This window comes from Gigantopelta aegis, chromosome 4, assembly GCF_016097555.1.
Source record: "Gigantopelta aegis isolate Gae_Host chromosome 4, Gae_host_genome, whole genome shotgun sequence".
Taxonomy (NCBI): domain Eukaryota; kingdom Metazoa; phylum Mollusca; class Gastropoda; order Neomphalida; family Peltospiridae; genus Gigantopelta; species Gigantopelta aegis.
Window position 1 is genome coordinate 76,891,807 of NC_054702.1, and position 27,292 is coordinate 76,919,098.

Genomic DNA, 27,292 nt, shown 5'->3' on the forward strand with positions numbered 1-27,292 from the left:
TTTTTTTTTACGAACCCCTCCAAACCTCCCCCAAAATTCCCTTGGACCCCCCTAAATGGATTTTCTGGATCCGCCACTGATTGGTACCTGCTAACAGTATTTCAGAAGTACACTAGCAATGTTAGTAGCATGTATTATCTAGGCCCTATGTGGTAATCTTCCAAAGAAATATCAAGCTGACTATTGTAAACATGTCCCCCACTAAAAACCAATAAATTATGTTTATCTGCTGAACTGGATTATTGAGGACAATTCGCATTGTGGACAGGTGCACATTTACAAAACCCTCGAGGGCAGTACTTACAGTTACATTAATGCAATAAACTGAAACTGAACTGAAATAACCTCACGAACATTTATTTAATGACTCACACCCTCCTCCATAGATACAATAACATAGCGCTGACATCAACACGGTCTTCTGTTTAGGCGAAAGTTCCCGTTACAATACCGTAACTAACCCCTGCCCTCCCAATTACAAGTAAACAATGTGGGAGGCCCCATAATATAAAACCCTCGCCTATGCACTCCAACTCCCGACTTCAATGGCCATGATAAACAATCAACCACTTACCTCTAAAGATATATCCACTCACCACTTGTAGAAAACATTGCAACACAACAGCACAGTAGTCGTCATTAGGTACGGTAGTATTAAATCTATGTACATATATAGTTTACATTTATACACATTTAACATAAATTATAATATGATTATTAATGACAAATAGCGATTCTTTTCGCACATTTCTGAAGTTAAAACAATAGCAAGAATGTACGTAATATCTTTTTGACATCAATAACCATATTATTTAAAAAAAGCATTGTTGACGTCACGTGAAACTTGGACTGTTGCCGTTTTTATGGTAACGTTTTCGGCTATTTTCGTAACTTAACGGAAAATGTCGAAATGTCAAAATTTAATGTTTACGGTGGCTGATTTCCGCCAAACAAACTTACAACTTTTTAGTACGGCGTTATAACGCCATATACAGCATTATAATGCCCTATACAGCGTTATAACGCCTTATTTTACGGCATTACAACGCTCTAATTTAGGGCTTTGTAATGCCGTAAAATAAGGCGTTATAACGCTGTATAGGGCATTATAATGCTGTATATGGCGTTATAACGCCGTACTAAAACGTTGCAACCTTATATTATGTTTACCCACACCTTTGTACCACAAACAAATACTTTTAGTACGGCGTTTTAATGCCGTAATAGGGCGTTATAATGCCCTCTTACGGCGTTATAATGCACTATTATTGCAATATAACGCCCTATTTTACGGCATATTAACGCCATAATTTACGGTGTTAATTCGCTATAATAGTGTAGGGGCATATGTAGTTAAAATAGGTCCCGTGGGAATTTCATGTTAATTTTTGGAACCAATGATATTAATAATCATTATTGTATACAGATTCAGAAAAAAATATGGTGCCATTTTTTCTAACGAATATCAAGGTCAATTCTGAGGTCACTAAAAGTCATCACTATAAATCTGTTCAAGGCGCTAATTGAAATAATATATCACCGTATACTGTCTTTAAAATACTGGCATGTAGTATGTTAAAAGAAAGGAAACCACTATATTAAAACATCAGTAAATATTTGTTTTATTGTTGTTAGGGGCGGATATAGAAATTTGAAAAAGGGGGTGGGTGTGAAATATTCTAACTACTAGATGTTATATCATATTTGGTCAAAATAACCACAAATTTACAGTTTCTGTTTTTAAAAAAAATGGTACACGTATTTAGTGTCTGTCAAAAAGGGTCTGTTTAGTGTAACTCAAACGTAGTGGTGCACACACATTTTTGATAGTGTGTACAATGTGGGCATCGACTAAGCATAGATAGATATAGATGTGTGCAATCTTTCTACTGTAAAATAGGTAGTAGGGCATTCAGACTACTAACTGGAGACCATCCATAAAGTAATTATTTTTCAAAATCAAGTATTGTTTTATCACCCCTCCTCAGGTACATGTTTTGTACATTTGATCATTACACCCCCACCCCTAGTACTGCGTTATAACGCCATATACAGCATTATAATGCCCTATACAGCGTTATAACGCCTTATTTTACGGCATTACAAAGCCCTAAATTAGAGCGTTGTAATGCCGTAAAATAAGGCGTTATAACGCTGTATAGGGCATTATAATGCTGTATATGACGTTATAACGCCGTATTAAAAATTGTAAGTTTGTTTGGCGGAAATCAGCCACCGTAGAATACAAATAGCGCAGGACAGCATACAGTAATAATTCATCGTATGTCAAAGGTAGGATTGATTATGGAAAAAGTGCAAAGTGCAAGAAAGGTATTCATGCATTAAAATAACGAACAGTTTATTTATTTTATTTTTGTTGTTGTTTGTTTTGCTGTTGCTGTTGCTGTTTTTGTTGTTGCTGTTGTTTTGTTTGTTTGTTGTGGGGGGGGGGGGGGGGTTGTTACTTTCGGCCGGACCGTTCAAAATTATGTGTCAAATCATTTTAAGAAACAAATATTGCTTTTCTTTATTCCTTTATAAAGTTGTGACGTCTTTGCTATTCTGGGTCGGGACGTAGCCCAGTGGTAGGCCTACATCGCTCGCTCGATGCGCGGTCGGTCCAAGATCGAATCCCCGTCGGTGGACCCATTGGGCTATTTCTCGTTCCAGCCAGTGCACCACGACTGGTATATCAAAGGTCATGGTATGTACTACCCTGTCTGTGGGATGGTGCATAAAAAAAAAATTAAGATCCCTTGCTGCTAATCGAAAAGAGTAGCCCAAGAGTGGCGACAGCGGGTTTCCTCTCTCATTATCTGTGTGGTCTTAACCATATGTTTGACGCCATATAACCGTAAATAAAAATGTGTTGAGTGCGTCCTTAAATAAAACATTTCTTTCTTTCTTGGCTATTCAAACAAAAATGAACCTTAAGTATCAAAAATGTATCCTGTCTCAAAAACAAATTCCATGAGGAAATGAATTAATTAAAGGGACATTCCTGAGTTTGCTGCATTGTAAGATGTTTCTAACTAATAAAATATTTCTACGATTAAACTTACAAATAAAATATATTTTCTTGTTTAGAATATAAGTGTACATGTATATTCAATGTTTTTCTGGTCGTCTTAATATTTGTAAAAAGCCCAAACTGGATTGGGGGTTTTTGGGGGTTTTTTTTATCCCAGTGTCCCCTTTCCTTTCTCTCCTTTGAATTCCATCTTATTTCTTCCCGATCTGGCGACTTCTCCTATCTTTCAACTTCTTTCGCTGTACACCTCCACATCTCCAACCGCGACAGGTGCTTGTCTCTTGTGGCTATCTGTGCCACACACCTGTTCCCCATCAGCTTTTAGCTGTGGGCTTAGTCTGACCACTTCGGGGAGTGTTCAGTAGTTACTTCTGGCATTGTTAAGAGGCACTTGTAACCACCTACTATGCACCCCTACTACCGGCGGTCGTTAGTTAGTTCCGTGGGTCAGACCAGCTTTATTAGCGGCAGAGGACGAGGATGCCAGGTGGGTGCAGGGATATACACAGAGACTGCACCCGTGGACGAAGTTGAGACAGGTAGGCGATGGTGTGGACAGCTCAGAAGACAGAGTCGGACGAAATTGACAGAAAGGGTCGAAACAGATTGAAATCGTGGGAGAAATTGGAAAGTATTTTATATTAAGATAATGAGAATGATCAGCAGAGGGTGATAGATGAGAAAGATAAATGAATGTGTGAGCCAGCTTTGACGGGATTTGAACCACTGTCGTCAGCTTGATTGTCCAGCAGCTTATCCACTAGACCACGGAGCTCACTTCCCAAATTGATTTTGTCTTCAAATAATTTCGTACGTACGACAAAAATTATATTTTAGGAAATAAAATTAAAGTACAAATATTGGAACGATGAGAAACACGTTTAATATTCAGCCACTAATATTTTATGCAGAAAACTATATTTGATATGTAATTACAATCGTTAAAATGTTTCTGTTAGTCGATAACATCGTAAAAATTGCAGCAAACTCAGGAACGTCCCTTTAATGAATGTTTGATATGATATCCAGTTACGTAGGAAGGTGCGACGATCCTATAACCCAAGCAACTCAGACGAGCGGTCTACCGACTGAACTAAATTCCTTGCTCATTTTCATTTAAGAGTTATTTCCCTTAAAGCACCTTGACCCCGAAAAGGCAGATTTGTGTATGACAACAATTTTATACAAATGACTCTATACATTTAATGATTATTGTTTTAAATTTAATTCTTGTACAACATGGCGTTGCAGCCGATGAAAACAGAGGCGCCTTGCTTAAACAATGTGGTCGGGAAGCTGGATGAATTAGGTATGTCATTATTTATAATATTATTTTTAAATTATTCTTACGAATTATTTGTAATGTATCTGTTTTCGATGTGTTCGTATAATCGTTAACTACTAAACTGACAAATTAAAACACAAATGGGCAACTATTTCCAGTGTCATTTGGGCTTGTGTCAAATCAGTATCATTCAATAATATTTTATATTGCTTACTTACTTATTTTAGACAATACAATGTAAACGGTGGTAATAACTTTTTAAAGTATTATAATAGTATACGGTCTATTATTTAGGGGTGTTCTATTTTGGGGGTGCCATTAAAATAATGATTTCTTGTGAAAATGATATGATTGTAAGATTTTCAGCTGTCAAAGTAAGCCAAAAGATGTTGCATTGTTATTAAATATGCATTTAACTATAGGCCTACGGTGGCATAAATTATACAATTCATTATTTTCCATAGCACAAGTACTGTGTCATTTGAGAGCTAGACAGACATTTTGACAATTATATAAGTTATTTTGTATAATAAATCTCTGCCATCAGATAAAACTATAATGAAAATGTGGGACTTTTGTCTATCATTCATAGTGGGCAAAGATTCCTCTGAGCTCTTAATAATAATCCTAGGTTTTACATTTTAATAATACCTCATTACATAATTTTTGTGAATATAAAACACTTATTAAATATAGAAATATTTGATAGGAGTTTTGGAAACATTTATTTTTAGTTTGTTCATTAATAAATATATTTATTCATGTAAAATTTATTATATATTAAATTCATTTATGTTTATTGTCTACAAAAATAGTTTAAAAAAACAGTATCCTTTTTTTAAATATTGTCACCCCATATTTATTCATGTTCTTTCAATTATAATTTCAGCTAATCGTATGAGAAGCAAAGACTTTCGTTTTAATGATGATGATATTGTCAACATTGATAAGGTCATTGAAGCATTACATGAATTGGTATGTAGAGGTTTTATTGTGTCTGTCATATATGTGTGCATTTGCAACAGGTTTACAATAAATATTTAGCAACATCTATATTTATATATACATATATATTTCATTGATTGTTTTGATCATTGTACAGGGCTTCTAAATTATAATAGCCCCACTCCCATGGCTGATGATATTCAATATTGGGCTAGTAAATAACTACTGTTGCCATGCCCGACTGTTAGTGAAATTTTTGGGTCAAATGTTGCAGTTATTTTTATTTTGTAAATATGAATATCCTGAAAAAAGAAAATAAAGTCAAAATTGTGAGTTTGTACAGGTTGATTAAGGTACAAATAAATAAACAAGTTTCATTTGTAGTTGTAGTTGGCAAAGTCTTATCATTATTACTTGTACAGAGGTAGGTGGTATATTACTTATCTAGTATGTAGTAGAATTATTTATTATAATTTTCAGATATGTTCAGCAAACATTTTTGTTCTTTTAGGACAATGATAAAAAGGGAATACAAGACCAGCTTGAAACAGAAACAATTAAAGCAAGTGTTTTGCGACACCGACTTCTCTTTTTACCATCACAGATCAAGGAGGAAATAATGGGTGAGATATTCATATACTTGTGGCAGATGGGTTTTTGTTATTCTTTTCGATATAATCGGAACATTTGTTTTCATTCATATACCTTTCTGACACCCAATAGCCGATGTTTTTTTTTTTTTGCTAGGGTGTCGTTAAACATTCATTCATTCATTCGCCATATGTATTTTAAAGGGACATGCCCTAGTTTCAACCTGTGAAAATTAATACTAAGTTTAGTTAATCTACAAACCTGAAACACATTTGGATAAAGATACAACTGAGTGAAACATGAGTCTGTGACTTTGAAATGGTAAAATACCTTCAAAAAATAGACTAAAACTCTACTCCATAACTGTTACTTCTTAGACACACATGCATTTTTAAATATATGAGTAATGCATTTTATGATATTAAAAACACCAGGATGACCAAAAACACTTCGAATGTATGGAAATTGATAATCTAAACAATAAAACCTAAGTGAAGTATGGTTTAAGTTATAATACTAAAAAAATATATGCATTTGTGTTTAAAAACTAGGGTATGTCCCTTTAAGTGGCACACTTCTACTATGTCTGAAACTTTAAAATGCTGATTGAAAAACAAAACAAAAATACTTATTGCTTTAAGAAATTCATTAAATTATTTTGTTAAAAATTAAGAAATGGCCAGGAGTTACCTTTTATCAAATTTGTAATGTTAATCCAAATAGTAGCTCAAATTGTTTTAATGTATTCTATCAGTAAAAAATATAAGTTTCTATTTTCATATTACAAGAATTTTGTGAATAAATTTTTTATATTACAAACATTTTGTGAATAAATTACAATTTAAAAAAGAAGTTTACATTTATCATTTAACCTAAATTGAAAATTTTAAAAACAGTTAGCAAACTTTGTTTTAATTTTGGTGAAATACGTTCATGTAATAATTGATATTTTATTACAAAATAACTGGATTTCTGCAATTTTTAGTTTAATAGATCATTTTACCCAGTGGTAGTAGCCCTGCTAAATTGTGGTTTTAATTTTTCACTTCTTTTATCAGTGTAGTGGTAAATGAGTAATAGGGATGTAGCCCAGTGATAAAGCGTTCGCTTGATGTGCGGTCGGTCTGGGATCGATCCCCATCAGGGGGCCCATTGGGCTATTTCTCGCTCTAGCCATATCAAATGCTGTGGTATGTGTTATCCTGTCTGTGGGATGTTACATATAAAAGATCCCTTGCTGTTAATCAACAAGAGTAGCCCATGAAGTGGCGACAGCAGGTTTCCTCTCTCAATATCTGTGTGGTCCTTAACCATATGTCCGATGCAATATAACCATAAATAAAAGGTGTTGAGTGCGTTGTTAAATAAAACATTTACTTCCAGAACCCTATCAAATCAACCCCTGCAATTAAGAAAATGACCACAGCAAATAATTTGCTATGGAAAAGTAGTGTCCACAGCAATTTTACCAATTATCACATTGCAGTTTAACTGCACAGTCAAAATTAAATCTAGAATGTTCTTTGTTGAATGTGTACTTTGTGCTCACCGTATATAGTATGTTTGTATCAAAATTCATGAAATCATCCACTATTTTGGCAAACACCCATTCGACTACATTCAGCAAATATACTACCCTGATCATGTATTACGGTTTTGTCATTAAGAATACCTTGGATGTTCCATCAATTGCCTTAAAACCTGTATCAGAAAAGAAGATTTATGCAGTTTGATTGTAATTTGTAAAAAATATTTTTTAATTTACACTGAACTGCCCCCCCCCCCCCCCCCCCCCCCCAAAAAAAGAAGTTTTTTATTTTAGATGGTATGGGTTTAAAACTTAATAAATTACATTAATCATGTTTTTATATGAATTTTATCTTCATTTAGTGTGAAGTTACATGCCAGTTAACGTACAATAGCCTAAAACTTAATATGTTTCTGCCTCAGTAAAATATAATAATGCATGCGTGTGTGTGTGTTTAATTTGGATATTGTAAATGCTTCAGTAGTGGGCTACTAATAAAATAAATACTGAAAAAAAAATAACTGTACAATTTGTTTTTAAATACCTGTAAAATATTTTTTAAAATACCAAAATATACATTGTACTTTTTTATCCATAACCCATATCCCGGCCCATAACCATATGGCGCTGTTAAAATATAGAGCATGTTCTATGTCTTCTGCTGCCAGATTTGTCGTGAGCCACATTCCATTCAGTTTTGGTGCTTTTCTATTTTTAACTAGTACCATACTCACTAGACCCTAAAATCAGTGGTTGCCTAACGGACTACATTTGTAAAATTCATAGTAGCCCTTAGCCAATAAAGGTCGCCATGGGCGACCGGGCAACTGCTAATTTTCAACCCTGGTATGTAGAACATTTTACTAACAATAAAACACCCATAATAAAGCACCATAGCCACGGTTCAACAATGTATAAGCTGTCACCCCCCTGCAATCCACTGGTCCTTGCAATGCACATACTATGAACAATCAACAGAGTTCAATGACCTAGTTGATACTCGCTTAATGCTGGTAATTTACATGTATTTTCGATCATGCCCGATGGCACTGAGATTCAGATATTTACGGTAATGATAACGGTACAGTTAGTACTGTTTTAATATTTAGTTTTAACAATAAGGACAAAATACATGTTGAAAAGACAAATCTGATATAGTCCACAGCAAAGAAAATGCTGCAGAGAATGAAAAACTGCAGCAATCTCCACAGCAATGCCGATTGTCATGGGCATTTGCAGGGGTTGCAAATATATATAAATATATATATACAGCCAAATATCATTATCTTAGTCTCTGTTATCTCGTAAGACCAAGAATATCTTGTGGTTGAAAAATTCTTTAATTGGTCATTTTTACCAACAAGTATTATGTTTATCTTAAACCATCAATATCTTGAGTCAAATTTGGTACTTTCAGCATTGAAATAATGAAGTTCTATTATATAATTAATGTAAAATTCTCGTGATTGTTTATGTCAAGAGTTGATGTAGTAACAATAATACCATGTTTGTTTTCAGAATCAGTTAATTCAGCGCGACAGCTCAATATTTCTTCTCAGGTGGATCTTCAAGGTCAGCTGGAAACCATCAACACAAACATAGTGTACCTGGGCAACCGTCAGCAGCAGTTGGAGAAAGAAAATTTTAGTTTACAGTGAGTGTCAGTTCCACTCATTTCTAGTTGTTGGAGATATTAATATTTAGAATAATTATGGAGTATGCAGCGGCACTGGATATGTGGAATTTGTAAATCTCAGGTCACTTACAGAGAATGTTGACATACTCAGTGTGGTTGCATAAGGTACTTGTAAATAGTGATTGATATTTAAACTAAAAATGTGCAGTATCAATTGTGGTGTGAATTAGTTCAGTGTGTGACAGCAGTAGTTGAGTTGATATTTACCATTCATTAGTATGAATATAATGTTTAGTTTTTATAGCTGTAAATAAAACTCTGTTGAGATTTCTTTAAACTAACAATCCTTGTTGCTTTTCAAGTTGATTTCAAATTACATAATTAATCATTTTAAAATATTTTATTTTAAGGTTATAATGTTTGACACCATATATTATAATCATATTGTTTCGTAGGACCAGACCAGAAATCAGAAACATTCCAGTTGTATTTCTGTCGAAGGTAAACTCTCACTGTTTTGACAATCATTACAGTACACTGTTACCATACACTTATTCTATTCTGTTGTAATCACACTTATTGCACATGTATATCGAATAACGGATTTAAGTTAACAAGTTGATGTAGTTTGAGTTAGATTAAATCTGTGTAACTGTATTTTGACTAAAGTATGTGTACTGTACATAAATATGTCATTCTCAAAATGTGCTTTTGAAATCCCATGTAATATATTGTTTGTAATATGTTTACAGACCTGAAAAAGAGCAGATTCGTCAGCAACATGAAGAGATCATATCGCAGTTGAATCAAAGAATGGCAGAAAAAGCCAGGTATATTCTTTTTTTATTGGCTGTGTTACCTCTTAAAAGGATATTACAATAGTGAGGACAGCAATTTATTCTTTTGATTGGAGCTTAAGAATCCCTGTCTGCATTTGCAGGCTGTTAGAAGTTTTCCTATTTATATTTTCATATTGTAGAAACTGTCCATGTGTATTTCCACTTTAGTTTCCATACATTGCAGTCCAAGTGGTTAACAATGAAACATTCATTAAAGAATGTATTTGTGGATTGGTTTATTCTATTTGTAGCTATTTACTGGAGCACTGACAAGGTCACCAGTATGATAGAGCAAGGTCAAGTTCATTTGAACTTGGTTAACATTTGTTCAAGCTTTTCTGATTGTCTTTAGCTCTAGAATCTTTTAATGGTTTTCACATTTGGTATGAATGTTCATCAAGTAAGACTTTTATCGGCAAGATCATGGTCATTTGGAACTTTGTTAGACTGATGGATTGCTTTAATATTTGGAACCCATTTTGACTAAGTGATGTTCTTTAAACTGTGTTCATAAATGTGATACCACAGGAAGGTAGATATTTGTTGACAAATATAATGAAACATAATTGTTGAAACAGTTTTAAGTTACTTAGGAAAAATATTGTAATTATGTAATATGCTCTAAATGAAATGGGGTTATGGAATGTACATGTATTACAAAATGTGAAAGGAATCTGGTGTTGGACTCGTGTTCCCTACCTAACAGTTATGTGGATTGATTTATGTTTTCACTATTCCAGTGCAACCAACTTTCCGGAATTTTCATCACGTACTCTGAATTCCGGAATTGATGCCAAATATCCGGAATTTTTTTCAAATTCTCACAAAGCAACTACATCGTATTACATTCTTAGAATTAAATGTCTTTATCACTCGTTTCAACCTGAGCTCCATTTTGTCTAGGCTTGTGCCATTACCAAAACCGCGGGCGTGTCTATTGTCAACAGCCGATCAATAAAAATGTTGAGTAAACTGAAGATGTTTTTTTTTTTTTTTTTTTTTTATATACTCGAATAGTTTATGTATTCATTTTAAGTATCATAGAATTATGTTCCTACGGGGCAGGCATCAGTTCTATGGTGATGTATGCAATTTTGTCACTGGATATATAACAGAAGAACGCTACGATCGTACAAAAACAAACAAACCCGAAACGACAATTGTTTTCTTTCCATTGGTTTTCACATGCAACATTTGACTAAATAATATTTAGCCACCACTAATCTATTATATGACGCATACATGACATCAATATACCTACCAATATTATTTTATTCAAGTAAGATAAATACTAACACGACTTTTTTTTTGTACGCTGGCTTCCCAAAAGTGTTACTGTAGTAGTAATGTAATTTAAACGTAATACAAAATTTACAAAATAATTTTTCGTCCCCGAACCAGTTCGCCATAAATCAGGTCGACCCAACTACATGCATATGATGAAATAGTGCATATGTGGCAATGTACCTACACAAAAATAACATTGATCACAAGTTTGTCACTTTATCAATAATCTGTAGGTGGGAGTCTTAAACTGTAATACAATATTTGCTAATAAGGTGGGGTTTTGTGTGAAGTTCTCGATGATTTGTGGTGTGTGTGTGTAGGTGTGGGTGTGAGTGTCTTTATATGAGGAAGTTCCAATTCGTATATAAATAATGATATTCTTATTTGCATTGTTATTTTGCAAATATATGTCAAACATGACATTTTTCGCACTGTTTAAAATTACTTTTATAAAAATGACATTTTCGCATGCTTTAAATTATTGTTTTGAAAAGGGCGTTCGCGCGCATAAAAATGGAAATATCAGAAAATTCCGGGAAAATATTTCCATTTGGTTGGTCGCCCTGCTATTCAGCATTAACATGCAAGCCATCAAGGCTTTGCCATTCTAGTTTCAGTTTGTAAGTGATCATTAATTCAGCAATAATTGTGAGATACCTTTTTTGTTTTTATGTTTCACAGTAATATCTTTCTTATAGTATGCAGATTGCTCTTAATGAAACACGAGATAAAGTGCGAGAGGCTAATAAAGATGTGAGTGTTCAGTATTATAATCCTTTTTATATACCTGTATATGTACAATGAATAATATAATGTTTATGTGCCATATGTACACTTATATGTAGTAATGACTGTTAATGGATGTGCCAAAAAAATATTTGCTTTTATTATACAAAATGGGATCAAATATAAAAGTATTAAAAAATAGTTAACTCATGTTTTAAAAACGTTTTTTCTAAATAACAGATTTAAAAAAAAAAACTAAAATTGTCTCCATGATTCTGGAACAATACTTCATAAAGTAAAATGTTTCTACAGGACTTAATCCATTTGTCTTTAAAATATGCATTTGTTTTCAAAGTTGAGTCTCTTCTAAGCACACGTAAAATACACCAGTATATTTTATGTTGTTTTTCAGATTGTTGAACTGGAAGACAGTATTCTTCAACTCAAAGAGGACCTCATACAGGAAAGAACTGAGGCCAGACAGGAGAAAAAGCGACTTAAAAAGGCTGTGGTATGGTTCACCTTTATTAGAAGAAAGAGTAACTTTCATAAATTTTCCCTGCAGTCAAAAATTATTAGCTGGATGTTGAAGGAACCATATATCCCTCTTTAGATAGTGGTGGTTTGAGATAAATTAAAAGGTCTTAGATATGGACACATGTTTTAATTTTCTTTTAAATGCCATATTTATTATTTTAGTTTTAAATTGATACTTGTTGACGTATGTTTTCTTGTCCTTTTTTTTTGTTTTGTTTAAAAAATGTTTTAGAAAATTCCAATTACTGTGTCTGTTGCTTATTTCTGTGGTTATTAGTCCTCTACTGGTCTGTTTGTCTGTCCTGCATAATTCTGGATGTGGTTCTTTTTCTTTTTCTTATGTGGCTTTATCATGTACTGTTACAGATCAAGTTTGAATTTCATGGCGATTTATCCATTTTTGACAGAGTTATGCCCTTGAACTTAGGCAATATGAAAAAAAAAAAATCCCAGACTTTTTTCACGGTGCCACAATATATTGATCTGAAATTTTGTGTATAGCTTTTTTACGTACTGTTACACATCAAGTTTTTTTACTTTCATGGGGGATATACATATTTTTTACAGTTATGGCCCTTAAACTAATTTGGGCCCGTTAGAGGACATGTATTGCTTCAGCATTAATCTCAGAATGCTTATTGTTGTAGACAACTACATCAGAGAAAACCAAAGAGCAGAAAGAACAAAACTTGGGAAAGAAACGGTGAGTATTTCATCATATAGTAATGTGACATTCTCACTTTCAGTATGTTAGTTTTATCTTTTTGTCAATCATTCGTCACTTTAGTGTTTACTTTATATCACTTCTAAAAATTACCTCACAGATTGTGATAGGCATTTTGTTTTTAACACCCATTACCTTCAAATATAAACATTTGTTTTTATATGGAGTAAAAGAAAAATAATAAATAAAGAAAAAAAATATCCAAAATCCATAAAATAATAATTCATGTATCTACCTGTCTTGTGTTCATTTCAGGCATTGTTTAAATGTGAAACACAGATTAGTCTGTTAAAAGACATATTATATGAGAATCAGAAACTTCAGAATTATTTTGTGCAAATTCAGAAATAATAGTGAATCAACCAACTTGTTTTTGTTTTAAAGAGAGCTAGATGGTCTCATGGAACAACTTACAGAAAGTGAGTTGAAGATTGAGACAGTACGCAAGGTAAGGATATATTATTGTAATATACAAGATAAGCATATGATATTGTAGTATGCAAGGTGAACAAATTATATTGTAGTGTGCAAGGTTAGCATTTGTTATTGCGGTATTGAAGATAAGCAGCAAACTAAAGTTGTCCATGAAAGACATATATCCCATATAAAGAAATAATGACCATAGTCACCACATTTTGCCAACACATAGACCTAGTATTAATGTCATATATTTTATGTCTATATTGAGGCCACTTGACAAAAAGGCCTTTTTTGGTTGATCCTTTAGATAGCCTATATAAAAAGGTTTGGTTATATATATCGATCCTCATCAGTGGGCCCATTGGGACTATTTCTCATTCCAGCCAGTGCACCATGACTGGTATGTCAAAGGCTGTGGTATGTGTTAACCTGTCTATGGATGGTGCACAAAAGATCTCTTGGTACTAATGGGACAATGTAGCAGGTTTCCTCTCTAAGACTATATGTCAAAATTACCAAATGTTTAACATCCAATAGCCGATGATTAATATATTAATGTGGTCTAGTGGTGTCTTTAAACAAACCAAACTTCTCTTTTTGATGATGTATATTCATGTGGTTGGCCATATGCGTGGCAAAGTCATGAGGCAGCTATAATTCATCTCTGCTATCCACTTTATGTTGATTGGGTGGTCTCTATAGACAAGATAAGCTGTACAATGGCTGCAGGTTAAACTGGTCATGGCTGGTGTGTTTTCTCTTAGAGTATCCGGCGCTATGAAGGATCACGGTCACGTCTGGAGGATCAAGAGAGGACACTCCAGCAGGCCTTCTCACACCAGCAGAAGATCAAGGCGGAGATACTGAGGCAGCAGTGAGTGAAACATGCACACTAGCTAAAAGGGAGGAGTCTTCCATATTAAAAGCAGGACATCACACAGCATTTGACCTGTTAAGTGGCCAAGCAAATATTGCGTAAAAATATATGCTTTTAGTTTCTCACACACAAAAATTATACTTTCTTCAACCAGCTCCATAGGCATCATATTCCACTTGTCAATATTTTGTTATGGAATTGAAGTATGGTAAATCAGAAAGAAAAAAAATCCATTCAGTTTTAATACCGGTAGCTGTTTAGAATGTTTGCAAAGTTATTCCCAAAAGCAAGTGACATTAAAACCCTTGTTAAAAACACATTACTATTTTGTATCAACACCAATTCAAGTCCGATGTTTTAAAGAAAATTTTAATATAATTATAATTAAATGAAATTTAAATATTTTTCACAAAAGATGAAGATAATTGCTAGCTCAGTCACATGAGACAGATATATGTGAAGTTTGGATTTTATGTCAATTTTTTATAACTATTTAAATCTCTCCAATGCATTCTGGAATATCAGTAAAAGACTCTCCTGTCACATTGTGGCTACTCCTCATATTAAGGTTTTGTAATTAAATGTTACAAATGTTTGGTCATTCTTGATATTTGATGAGATGTTTTAATACTTGTTAGACAAGCTGTGTGTTTACCTGTGTTCTCCATCATTGTTTCAGGTTGATTAAATAAGTTGCTAATGTTTATCATAATAGATACATCAATGATATCTTAACAGAGTATTCAGTTTTAATTTTTATTTAACATCCATGTATAATTCAAACTTTAAATCATGTTTGCAAAATAACATTTATATAGACAGTTTAAATTAATTATTTGCATTTTGTATTTGTTTGGTAATTGTTTAATAAAAATGTTCCATGAATGCCTAATTAATCCCGATGTGCTAAATCTAACTCCCAACATATATATTGCAGTATGCTTATTGTAGCTGAGAAAGAGTACACTGAAAAGGAATACGTACAAAATGAAGAAAACTTTTTAGCAAAGATGAACAAGGTAAAATCACATTTCTTTTTTTTTTTACATTCTCTTGACCTCTAACCGTATTACAGTTCCTGTCATAGTCGTACTGTGTGTATGTTGGAGAAGGTGATGTGTTCCATGGACACAACTTTAAGTCAATCTTTGTATGCATACTGAGACTTGCATCGCACTTCCCTAGCTTTGCAGTCGAAGGGCTCAAAGTTAATATCACTAATTGAACCTTAGGGCAGAATACTTTGTAATTTGACATCATTCTTGGAATGATTATTAAATATGGATATTGGACTAGGATGGTTTCACATTGACTGTTGACACATTGACACATTTGTTCCAGTCCATAAGATGGTAAAGGAATGCACATGGGATTAGAGAATAAGTATTGTTATTAGGTATTACTGAAATATATATCTGTAAAATGATACTGAGGGAATTGTTTAGATGATTTTTTTTCTTCGGTAATACATAACAACAATATGAATTCTCTAATCCCATGTGCATTCCTCTACCGTCTTATGGATTGGACCAAATGTGTCAACAGTCAAGGATGTGAAGCCAACCTATAGTCCTTCCAGCAGTGAATATCATTTGGCTACTAATAATAACAGTCAGAAACTCTTGACGAGAACGCCTTTCCACATGCTGTAGATGACAGTATCACCAAGAGTATTGAGCAGTTGGTGGGAACCACTTTGTGTATGTGTAGCATCCATGTCGGCATCATGAGTATGGGCTGTGTATGTCCTGACATACTACATTGTTTTCTTGTATTTGTTTCAGTTGAAGGATAATATTGAAAAAGCTACTGAGTTAAATTATGAGTTAGAAATACGTAAAGAAGCACTCAGACATGGTGAGTAACATTAATGGCTGTTATTTGTTAGAATGGAATGAATGAATGAATGTTTAACGACACCCCAGCACGAAAAATACATCGGCTATTGGGTGTCAAACTATGGTACCTAATGCAAACAAATAAGATGATAATCAACATCAATATAAAAATTCAAGATTTAAATAAAAACAGTGTAAAGAACTGTGCAAAAATACAAATATCACAGATAGATACTGACAGTTACTAAAAAATTTCAATTTGTGCTGTATTGGCCATTCTCAAAGAGAATGTTACACCCCTGCACCACGGTGAGATTACAGCATGCGCATGGGTTGTTAGAATGGAAGATTCTTGAGCAATCTGAACTTGTCATTGGGTCATTAGGCCTGTTACTGATCATATAAAAGCATGTGGAAAGCAAATGTTTTAATTATCACACCCAGAACATTTTCCTCATTGCATTAAAATACAGAATCCCTGTAGACCCTCCAGGCATATAAATATTGTAATAACCTCAAACCTTTAACAATCCTTAGCTTAGCTGACTGATTTTATTTGATGTATTTTGGTACATAATTGTTGAACTGGGAAAGTCTTAAATGAATTTCTTGGCGGGGTTTTTTTCAGAAGTGAAAAGTAAAGAGGAAATAAAGCTTGAAGATTCTCAGAAAATCCAGGAACAGGACAGCATGTAAGTTACACATATGGAGTTGAAATACATTTTGATTGCATGTCAATTATTTAACAGACATGGATATTTATAGTACCATGTATATTTTGTTAGTGCCGATCACAGGTACATTTAGCAGCTATCTGAAACATATCTGAGAAATGTTCAATAAAACATTATAAATAATATCTTGAAGCACCTGTTTACTGCACGAGACTTACAACCCCTGTAATTAAGAATATGTCAACGGGAAATACAAATCGCATTGCAAAAAAACCTGAATATAGTACAAGGCAAAAAAGTGCTGTGGAGAATTAAAAACTCCATGAGATTGCTGATTGCCGTGGACAATTGCAAGGCTTGGACTTACATAGGCATCTACAAAAAGCTAAATCTGCATATTCAAGTTACATGACATTGTGTATTTTATGTTGAGGCAGACTTCAAAAAGGGACGATATTGATCGTAATTTTGTTACATGCTGATAGTCATTGTACATTTTAATTTATTTTTTTATATAATATTGGTATTTAAAACTACCAAGTAGTAGAATAAAGTCTTTAAAAACTGATATTAGAAGAGATTTGTGGACATGTAAAAACACAGTAACCTATAAATCATGTAAGAAAAAGATTTCATATATTTTAGTTCTAATTATATTGTTTAAGTACCGGGGTATGTGTGTTTGCAACAGTATAGTCAAAAACACATTGACGTCCTTGTGATTTATATATAATATGACTGATGTTGTCAACAGGTTGTTTGTACCTGTTACAAATTCCTGTGGTTGTACTGTGTACATAAGCTTATTACATTGTGGAACTTAAATTGTAACTAAGATGTGTCAAAATAGGTTCTTTGTCTGGAGAATATTTTGCTAAAACATAATTTCTTTGTTTCCCTCATCGCATTGTTAAATTTTCAGAACCAATTTCCTTTTGATATTACAACATAGCATTAAGACAGTGTGATTGTAATGTTTGTTTTGTTGTGTATTGTATTATTTGTTATCTGTGTGGTATGCATAAATTCTTTTCTGAATTGAACTTTTTTCTCTTTTTAAAAATAAAGTTTATTGACCCCAGAAAACATATGGTATATCATAGGTTAAACATTGTACATAGATTAATAGTGCTGATACATACATGTATAGCATATTAATCCAACAGTAATAATGAACATGGATACGTGTACATGGAAAACATAGTTTATAGCTTTATTGGGTTAACAGAGAAGCTGGAGATAAACTAATTCAAAGTAAAATGAACGGAAATTGAACTTGACTTGGTATGTGTATATACATTCCATGGATATTTCCATTTATGGCTTTTTTGTGCATTCCTTTTAATGTCAGTAGTTAGTTGTATTAGCACCTATTTACTACTTTGAAGCTAAGTCATTCATTGTTAAACATTCATGTTGTGTTCACTGTTTTTATTTTTATTTGAACTAAGACTTCAACAAGTGAAGGATGAGCTGACAGAGAAGGCCGAGGCTGTTGGTGACATGCACCAAGATATCATTGATATGGAAGAACAGATGGAATTGTTGGCAGAATCTCATAAGTATGTAATATTACGAGTATTTCAGTCTGACAAGTTTTCCAGGGCTGTCTGTGAGAAGACAATGCAATTTAGAGGAAATCTGTCCTGTGTAGGTTAAACCGAAAGTAGTTGTAACAGCAGCATTTTCAAGAGAATGATGTTTTGTTTGCAGTGTAAACTTGTTTTCAAATGGTAATTTTATATTTAGTGCTGAGTATGTTTAATAAATAATAAATAAATAAATACTCATGCACACACACATACACACACACACACACACACACACACACACACACACACACACACACACACACACACACACACACACACACACACACACACACACACACACACACACACACACACACATACACACACACACATACACATACACACACATTATCTTTCTTTTATCTTATATGCATCATTCATCACTGAGGGCGGGACGTAGCCCAGTGGTAAAGTGTTCGCTTGATGTGCGGTCGGTCTGGGATCTATCCCTGTCGGTGTGCTCATTGGGCAGTTTCTCGCTGTAGCCAGTGCACCATGACTCCTATATCAAATGCTGTGATATGTGTTATCCTGTCTGTGGGATGGTGCATATAAAAGATCCCTTGCTGTTAATCGAAAAGAATAGCCCATGAAGTGGCGACAACAGGTTTCCTCTCTCAATATCTGTGTGGTCCTTAACCATATGTCCGACGCCATATAAGTGTGTTGTTAAATAAAACATTTCCTTCCTTCTTCCTTCATTCACCAATGATATAGATTTTTATCAATGTATCAAGATATATAGTCATTTATTGTACAAAACAATTATAGTATTTGGAGGGATGGGGGGAAGAGATAAAAGTATGTCATAACTTAGCATCATGTGTCTTATTTCAGATCTGTTATTGACCAGCTAAGTAAGCAAGTTGAAGAATGTCAAAAGGCGCTTGAGAAAGAAAGAAAAGAAAGGTGAATAAGATTTACTCACATATAACTGTATAGATATATTCACTACAGATACTGTTTCACATATTACCATGTTATATTCTTAATAGCTGTTGAATATACTGTGTTCTAGAGTGCCATTAAACAGACATTCTTTTTCATAATATTGCCTTTGAGTTTACACTTCTTGATTCAGTGTGTATAACCAAAAGAACAGCAGATATTCATAATTTGATTTCAAGGATGAAAAGATCTCTGGACTTACCCAAAATTCCTGATTTTAACACTACCCTGAAAAATTTTTCTGTTCTTAGCTCACAGTAACCCTTTACTTTTATTTTTTGATCCATAACCATTTTCATCCAGTAATTTTTTATCTTCATAAAATTGGTTAGTGATATTACTACTGCGATTTTACTACTTGAGATCACACTTTCCTTCTGTCACTTATTGATGACGTTTCCATTTTCACGACTAACTTTGTTTACTGTTCTAAAAAATCAAATCACAACATTCATTTCGTTGCTTTTTGCAGGATGGATATTCAGTCTAAAAAAGATGGTGTTCAAAAGAACCTGGAGGAGACTAAAGCAGAAGAACAACTGTTCATGCAGTCCGTCAATCAGGAAATACAGGCGGGCAAAACCAAGCATGTAGAATTATCCAATGAGGTGATTACATTATAACTAGCTGTATTTGACTGGACATAAGCCCACATCAGCAAAACATTTTGAGCTTAGCATGGGGTGGGTGTATTCCCAGACTAGGGGTCAGTTGTTTTTGTTTGGGGTTTTTTGAGGGGGAGGGGGTAAAATTAAATTAAAATGAGGTCAGTTCAGTACCACATCTTGTATAGTGTATTATTTGATATTAATCATTTTATTATTTAATTTTATGTTTTAAATTTTTATTACTGGTATCTAATTTTTAAGAACATGCATAAAATTAATAGTAAAAGGAATACTTGGTATTTTTAACAGTTTTATTACCTATGTTAAAATTACTGTAAAATATTTAATTTCCACGTGAAAATAAATTCCATGCGAAATTAAAAGCTGGCAAAAATTGGACATTAAAAATAAATAAATAAATGTAGTCTCTTTCAATCAGATCCGAGATTTTGTTAGTTTCCACTGCACATGACTATAGTATTAACATTGCAGCACTTATAACTTTATATCAAGAAGCAATATCAAAGTAAAGACAATATATTACATGATAATACACAATAAGAAGTTTTGTATGGTTTTCGTTCATAAGTGCTGGCGATGAAAGCAATACACTCATGTTTTAAAAAAAAATTGGAAGTAAACATCACAGTATGTTAAAATTTGGAAGTGAACAAAATCCAGGTTGGGCTTGTATGATGTAGTGATACTATACTGTTAGTTCCTATTGGGCTTTTATACTAAGGTTTTATTTGCCTGTTGATGAATTTTGACAGTATTAAATAATATTTAAATCAAACTTGCGCTAGTTTGAGGATTATGAAAAAAGCATGGGGTAGCCTAAGCACCTTGCATAAGCTTACAGTATTTTGAAAACAATAAACGTCAACATTATTAACATGAGAATCAGAAAATATATTCTCGCAAACTGACTCATTTTCATTAAATCGCAAAAAAATTATCCCACAAAAATAAAGTATTTTACAGTACTTACAACTGCTATTTACTTGCATCCAAAACTAAATGTTGTGAAGACTGACATTAACAGCACACTGGCATTAGTTTATACATTATTGTTTCTAACACAGACACAAAGGTCAGTGAGGAAAGTTGTTGATGTTATATTTTCTAGTTATTTGTTGGTTGACTAAATAAACATATTAAGTCAAAGCGTGGTAACAGAAGATCATGTGTATTGCCATGTGGTTGGTTAACTACAAAAGTGGGAATCATATAAAACTGAGGATTCAAATAATACGAATGGTGATTATCATAACATCTCCCTTTCTGGAAGGAATGATCGATTAACACGAACATAATATGAAATATTACTTTTTAGAATGAATGATTGGCTAACCAGAACATAATATGAAATATTACTTTTTAGAATGAATGATTGGCTAACCAGAACATAATATGAAATATTACTTTTTAGAATGAATGATTGGCTAACCAGAACATAATATGAAATATTACTTTTTAGAATGAATGATTGGCTAACCAGAACATAATATGAAATATTACTTTTTAGAATGAATGATTGGCTAACCAGAACATAATATGAAATATTACTTTTTAGAATGAATGATTGGCTAACCAGAACATAATATGAAATATTACTTTTTAGAATGAATGATTGGCTAACCAGAACATAATATGAAATATTACTTTTTAGAATGAATGATTGGCTAACCAGAACATAATATGAAATATTACTTTTTAGAATGAATGATTGGCTAACCAGAACATAATATGAAATATTACTTTTTAGAATGAATGATTGGCTAACCAGAACATAATATGAAATATTACTTTTTAGAATGAATGATTGGCTAACCAGAACATAATATGAAATATTACTTTTTAGAATGAATGATTGGCTAACCAGAACATAATATGAAATATTACTTTTTAGAATGAATGATTGGCTAACCAGAACATAATATGAAATATTACTTTTTAGAATGAATGATTGGCTAACCAGAACATAATATGAAATATTACTTTTTAGAATGAATGATTGGCTAACCAGAACATAATATGAAATATTACTTTTTAGAATGAATGATTGGCTAACCAGAACATAATATGAAATATTACTTTTTAGAATGAATGATTGGCTAACCAGAACATAAAATGAAATATTACTTTTTAGAATGAATGATTGGCTAACCAGAACATAATATGAAATATTACTTTTTAGAATGAATGATTGGCTAACCAGAACATAATATGAAATATTACTTTTTAGAATGAATGATTGGCTAACCAGAACATAATATGAAATATTACTTTTTAGAATGAATGATTGGCTAACCAGAACATAATATGAAATATTTGTTACTCAAGTTATTTTACATGATAACTTTATAATGGATAGGTGTAACTGGTTACTCTACGATTGTCACTTTGCAATTGTTATTAGTCATTGTATCGAGCCGGTGCTTTGATCGTGCGACCTGATCTGGATCTTTTTAGTTCAATGTCACATGGAGCATGCACGTTTGAGTTTACATTGTCAGTAGGGGGTTGACTAGTGATTTGTTTGGGTAGTTCATCACGTTGCTTTGGTAGATCAAATGTTACATGTTTCTTGACAGTGATGTTCTCTGCACTTTTCCTTGGATATGACTTAACAACATCGGAGTATTTGAGTAGTGACATCTCTCGGAGCTGAGATCTGTTTCGGCGTAGTGTACTGCCACCGGCAGTAATAACAAGGTATGCTCTGGGCGAGTTGTCGTCTTGCTTGAGGATTTTGCCTGGAGTCCATGCCTTGGTTGCATGATCCAGAATGCGTACCGGTTGACCTGGATAGAGTTTCGGTAGGTCGGTGGGCAATGAATGTTTATCGTGGTAGAATTTCATGGTTTCTTGATCTCGTGATAGAGCGTTTCTCTGCTCTGCAGTGGCGAGGTTTGTTTCTTGTCTAGATGGTAATGTTGTCGATATGGTTCTCCCAAACAGTAGTTCGCCTGGCGACGGTGCATTTGACGATGCAGGTGTTGCTCGAAAATGTAGTAGCGCTTTGTCGATATCTTGATTGTTTTTCAAGCATTTGATAATGATGTGTTTTACTGTGCCAACCATTCGCTCAGCAAAACCATTGGACCTGGGATAATGCGGTGATGATGTCAACAGTGTGATTCCCCATTCTTGGGCAAAATCGCGGAATGGCTGTCCTGTGAACTGTGGACCATTATCACTTATTATGGAGTCTGGTTTACAGAATATAGCACACAGAGATTTCATTTCACGAGCTACCGCACTGCTCGTCACTGGGGTGGTAATCTGCTTTACGAACGGGTACTTCGAGAAGTAGTCTGCAACAACGAGATAGTGCTTGTCTTCTATCTGGAATAAATCTGTTCCTAGCTTCTTCCATGGAGCTGTTGGAATTTCATGTGGCTGTAATGGTTCTGGAGCATTTTGGGACTGCAATTCCTGGCAAAAGGAACAACTTTTGACAAGTCTGTCAATGTCATTATTGATCAGCGGCCAATATACGGATTCACGAGCGAGTTTCCGTGTCTTCTCGATTCCTTGATGAGAAGCGTGTAATTGATTGAGAATATCTCCTTGTAGAGATTTTGGAATCAGAACTTGTCTCCCTTTGAATAGTAATTTCAGGTTGTCTGGCCATCCTGTGATGATGACTTCTTTCAGAATGTTCAGTTCTGGATCGGCATTGGTTTCTTTCTTCAATTCTTCTTGTTTGAGACTGCCAAAATTGATGAGATCCAATTTGATATCCATGTTGTCTACTCGGACGTCTAACTCAACTTCTTTGTTGTTCGCCGGGTTTGGTAATCGTGATAGTGTATCAGCTAATGTCATTTCACTGCCTGGTCGGTAAATCAGATCAAAATCATAACCCGTCAGCTTCAGGAACATGCGTTGAAGACGTGGAGGGGCACGATTTAGTGGTTTCTGATGTATCATCACAAGTGGCTTGTGATCAGTGATTACAACGAATCTGCGACCGTAGAGGTATGTGTGAAATCGCTGAATTCCATGCACCAGGGCTAGTGCTTCTCGTTCGATGTTTGAGTAAGACGACTGCGTTGGCGTCAAGGATTTGGAAGCAAATGCTATTGGCCTGTCTTGTAGCAGTGCTGCACCCAGTCCTTTGAGAGATGCATTGACCTCGAGTGTTAGGGGTTGTTCAACGTCGTAATCGGCGAGACATGATTTTTCAGTCACCAGAGTCTTGAGCTTGTCTAGACATGCTTGGTGATTGGAGTCCCAGAGGAACAATACGTCTTTCTTCAGTAGTTCTCTCAATGGTTTTGATTCTGCGCTGTAATTTGGAATATACGAGCTTAGGTACGTCATGAGACCTAAGAAGCGTTGTAAATCTTCTTTCGTCTCTGGGGTAGGCATCATTTTGATGTCGTTGACTTTGGCAGGATCAGGGATGATACCATGGTCGGTATACATGTTCCCGAAGAATTCGATTGATGTTTTTTTTGATAAAACATTTGTCCGAGTTGAAAACCAGACCTTTTTCTTTCGCTCTTTCCATCAGCATGGTTAGATTGTGGTCGTGTTCTTCTTCTGTTTCTCCGCAAACACACATGTCATCGGTGATACCGATGGTACTTGGCAAACCTTCGAGTATCTCTGTCATGTGCTGTTGAAAGATGTCTTGGCTAACTGATAGCCCAAACGGTAATCTTGTCCAGCAGAATCTTCCAAATGGCGTTCTGAAGGTTGTGAGGAGTTGACTGGATTTGTCGAGGTGTACAGACCAATAACCTGCCTTGGCGTCCAGTTTTGAGAAGAATTTTGCCTTTGCAAATGTCGGATTGATTTCTTCCAGTGTTGGTATCTTAGTCGGGCATCGTCTAAGAGCTTGGTTTAGTCGAAAAGGATCGAGACACACTCGGATGGATCCATCTTTCTTTGTGACGTATGTTATCGACGAACACCAATCTGTATGCTCATTGACTTTTCGTATGACTCCTGATTCTTCTAACTTCCCAAGTTCAGCCTTGATCTTGTCTTTAAGATGTATGCTGCACTTCCTGGGAGGATCACAGTATGGCTCTGCATCTGTTTTTAAGTACAGTTTTGCTGTTCCTTCAAAATTGCCAATGTTGTCAAACTGCTGTGGGTATATCTTCTTCAGGTCATTCACGGAATTATGATTTTGACATTTGAAGAGTATCACACTCGCAGTTTATTGTGACTAATTTTAGGATTTCACATGTTGGTAATCCTACGATTGCTGGACCTGGCACATCCACGACATAGAAAAGAGATTCATGGTATTTAGAGTTATTGAACTGGCATTTCAAATTGATAGTTCCTACACATTTGATTTGTTCTCCGTTGTAAGCTGAAAGCATTACGTTTTGTAGTGGTTCAAGAATTTCACTGAATGGCTTTTCACCGTACATCTGCCTGTATGTTCGAATAGGTAAGGTATTACCTGAAGCGCCGGTGTCGATTTTTAGTTTCAAGTTGTGCGTTCCTGTGATATTTGGTGCTTGAATTTTCAGTGTTGTGAAGGCATTATCACGTGACATTTTGTCGACTGTATCAATGCACTTGTCTGATACTGTGATTGAGTGGTAGGTCAGAGAGTACTCTTCACTGTCAGACAGTTCTTCGGCTTTAACTTCGTTGAATTCGCGGTGATTATGTGAACGTTGATGAGGCTGACGACTTTTAGATCGTCCTCGTCGGATGTTCGGCTTTTTGCGGTTTTTAGTTTTGCGACACATTTTCGACCAATGTCCTTTGGCACCACACGAATTGCATGTGTCGTGATAGGCTGGACATGATTTGAACTTGTGCTTCAAACCACAATCAGAACACATTTTGAGTTTGTGTTTGAATTCGAATATATTTTCAGATTTTGGTGTGTGCAAACCTTTAACTTGTTGGTGTCCTGCACTGATTGCTTCGTATCGTCTTCCTTCATCTAATGCGCGTGCAAGATCATAACCTTTAGGTTGGCCTAGTAGGTCATGTGGAAGGATTCGAATGGTGTACTTGCTATGAGAAGTTCAAGAATTCGTTCTTGCAGTTCCGGATTCGAAAATTCGCATTTTAGGGCTAATGTTTTACGAGTGACAAACTCATCTACACTTTCAGTGCTTTTCTGGCGAAACTGCATAAGTTCTAGTCTATATACTCTGAAGTTGACTTGCAGCTTTAACTGCTTCTCAAAATATTCCCATAGGCTGTTTGGGTTATCGAGTTCGTCATTTGATAGACCAGAAGCATTTAATCTACGAAGTCCATCGTTACCAATTCCCCGTTTTATTTTCAGAGCAATCTTTACTGGTTCGGTAATTTCTTCATCTGCACAGTATAACTGTATCGTTTGTTTGAATAAACTAAATGTTTCCCCAACGTCGGTTGATGACCAATCCATTAAATGGAATTCACGCCATTTTAATGTCGCTTTTGACACTCGTGTTTCGTTGACCGATTGGCGATTTAATCGAGCAATAAGAATGTCAGTGGGTTTACACTTACAACTGTGCGAGAAATGGTTCGTTTCAACAAGCTGCCACCATGTTATATTTTCTAGTTATTTGTTGGTTGACTAAATAAACATATTAAGTCAAAGCGTGGTAACAGAAGATCATGTGTATTGCCATGTGGTTGGTTAACTACAAAAGTGGGAATCATATAAAACTGAGGATTCAAATAATACGAATGGTGATTATCATAACAGTTGACAGCTGTATAATCACTAAAACTGTAGAGTCCATGACTTCTCCATGTACAGTAGTTGTCATTAATTACTTGTCACACCCTCAATCTTATGTCTTTTGCTATGTGTGTTGCTATAGGGGTCTAAGTTGCAAAAGGAACTGAAGTCTGATGAGACTGCAATCCAGTCACTGCAGGAAAATCTGAAGGAGGTTAAGCAGGAGTACACACAGATGTTTACAGATATGCAGGAAAAAACAAAAGCCCTTGAGGTATCTGTGAAAATAAGCTATTTTACATAAAGTAAAACATGTTTTTTATTGTGTGTAAGAGACACAGTATATAATTGTATATGATATGATATTATCAATAGCTTTACTTTTGCTGGGTCATCAGACTGTGTTTATATGTATAATTATATGTATACAGCATATGTAAGCACAGAAATGAAGTATTTTGTATTGTATTGTATTCATTTAATATAAAGTGTTCCTCTTACATGTGTATATTAATAAAACACATAATATGCAATTGCTTATA

The 27,292-nt window shown here is 34.4% G+C and overlaps 1 protein-coding gene across 1 annotated transcript in view; it reads left to right on the forward strand.

The window, feature by feature from the left end:
- Positions 1-4,187: 4,187 nt before the first annotated feature.
- Positions 4,188-27,292, forward strand: part of LOC121371120 (myosin heavy chain, non-muscle-like) — a 38,064-nt gene continuing 14,959 nt past the window's right edge. Inside the window, exons 1-17 of the mRNA XM_041496783.1 lie at positions 4,188-4,340; positions 5,206-5,291; positions 5,773-5,884; positions 8,899-9,034; positions 9,769-9,846; positions 11,841-11,895; positions 12,281-12,379; positions 13,053-13,108; positions 13,514-13,577; positions 14,314-14,423; positions 15,364-15,445; positions 16,211-16,283; positions 16,893-16,956; positions 18,390-18,500; positions 19,368-19,439; positions 19,951-20,086; positions 26,893-27,024. Coding sequence (XP_041352717.1) covers positions 4,271-4,340; positions 5,206-5,291; positions 5,773-5,884; positions 8,899-9,034; positions 9,769-9,846; positions 11,841-11,895; positions 12,281-12,379; positions 13,053-13,108; positions 13,514-13,577; positions 14,314-14,423; positions 15,364-15,445; positions 16,211-16,283; positions 16,893-16,956; positions 18,390-18,500; positions 19,368-19,439; positions 19,951-20,086; positions 26,893-27,024 — 1,536 coding nt within the window. The 5' untranslated portion in view covers positions 4,188-4,270. The remainder of the gene's footprint in view (positions 4,341-5,205; positions 5,292-5,772; positions 5,885-8,898; positions 9,035-9,768; positions 9,847-11,840; positions 11,896-12,280; positions 12,380-13,052; positions 13,109-13,513; positions 13,578-14,313; positions 14,424-15,363; positions 15,446-16,210; positions 16,284-16,892; positions 16,957-18,389; positions 18,501-19,367; positions 19,440-19,950; positions 20,087-26,892; positions 27,025-27,292) is intronic.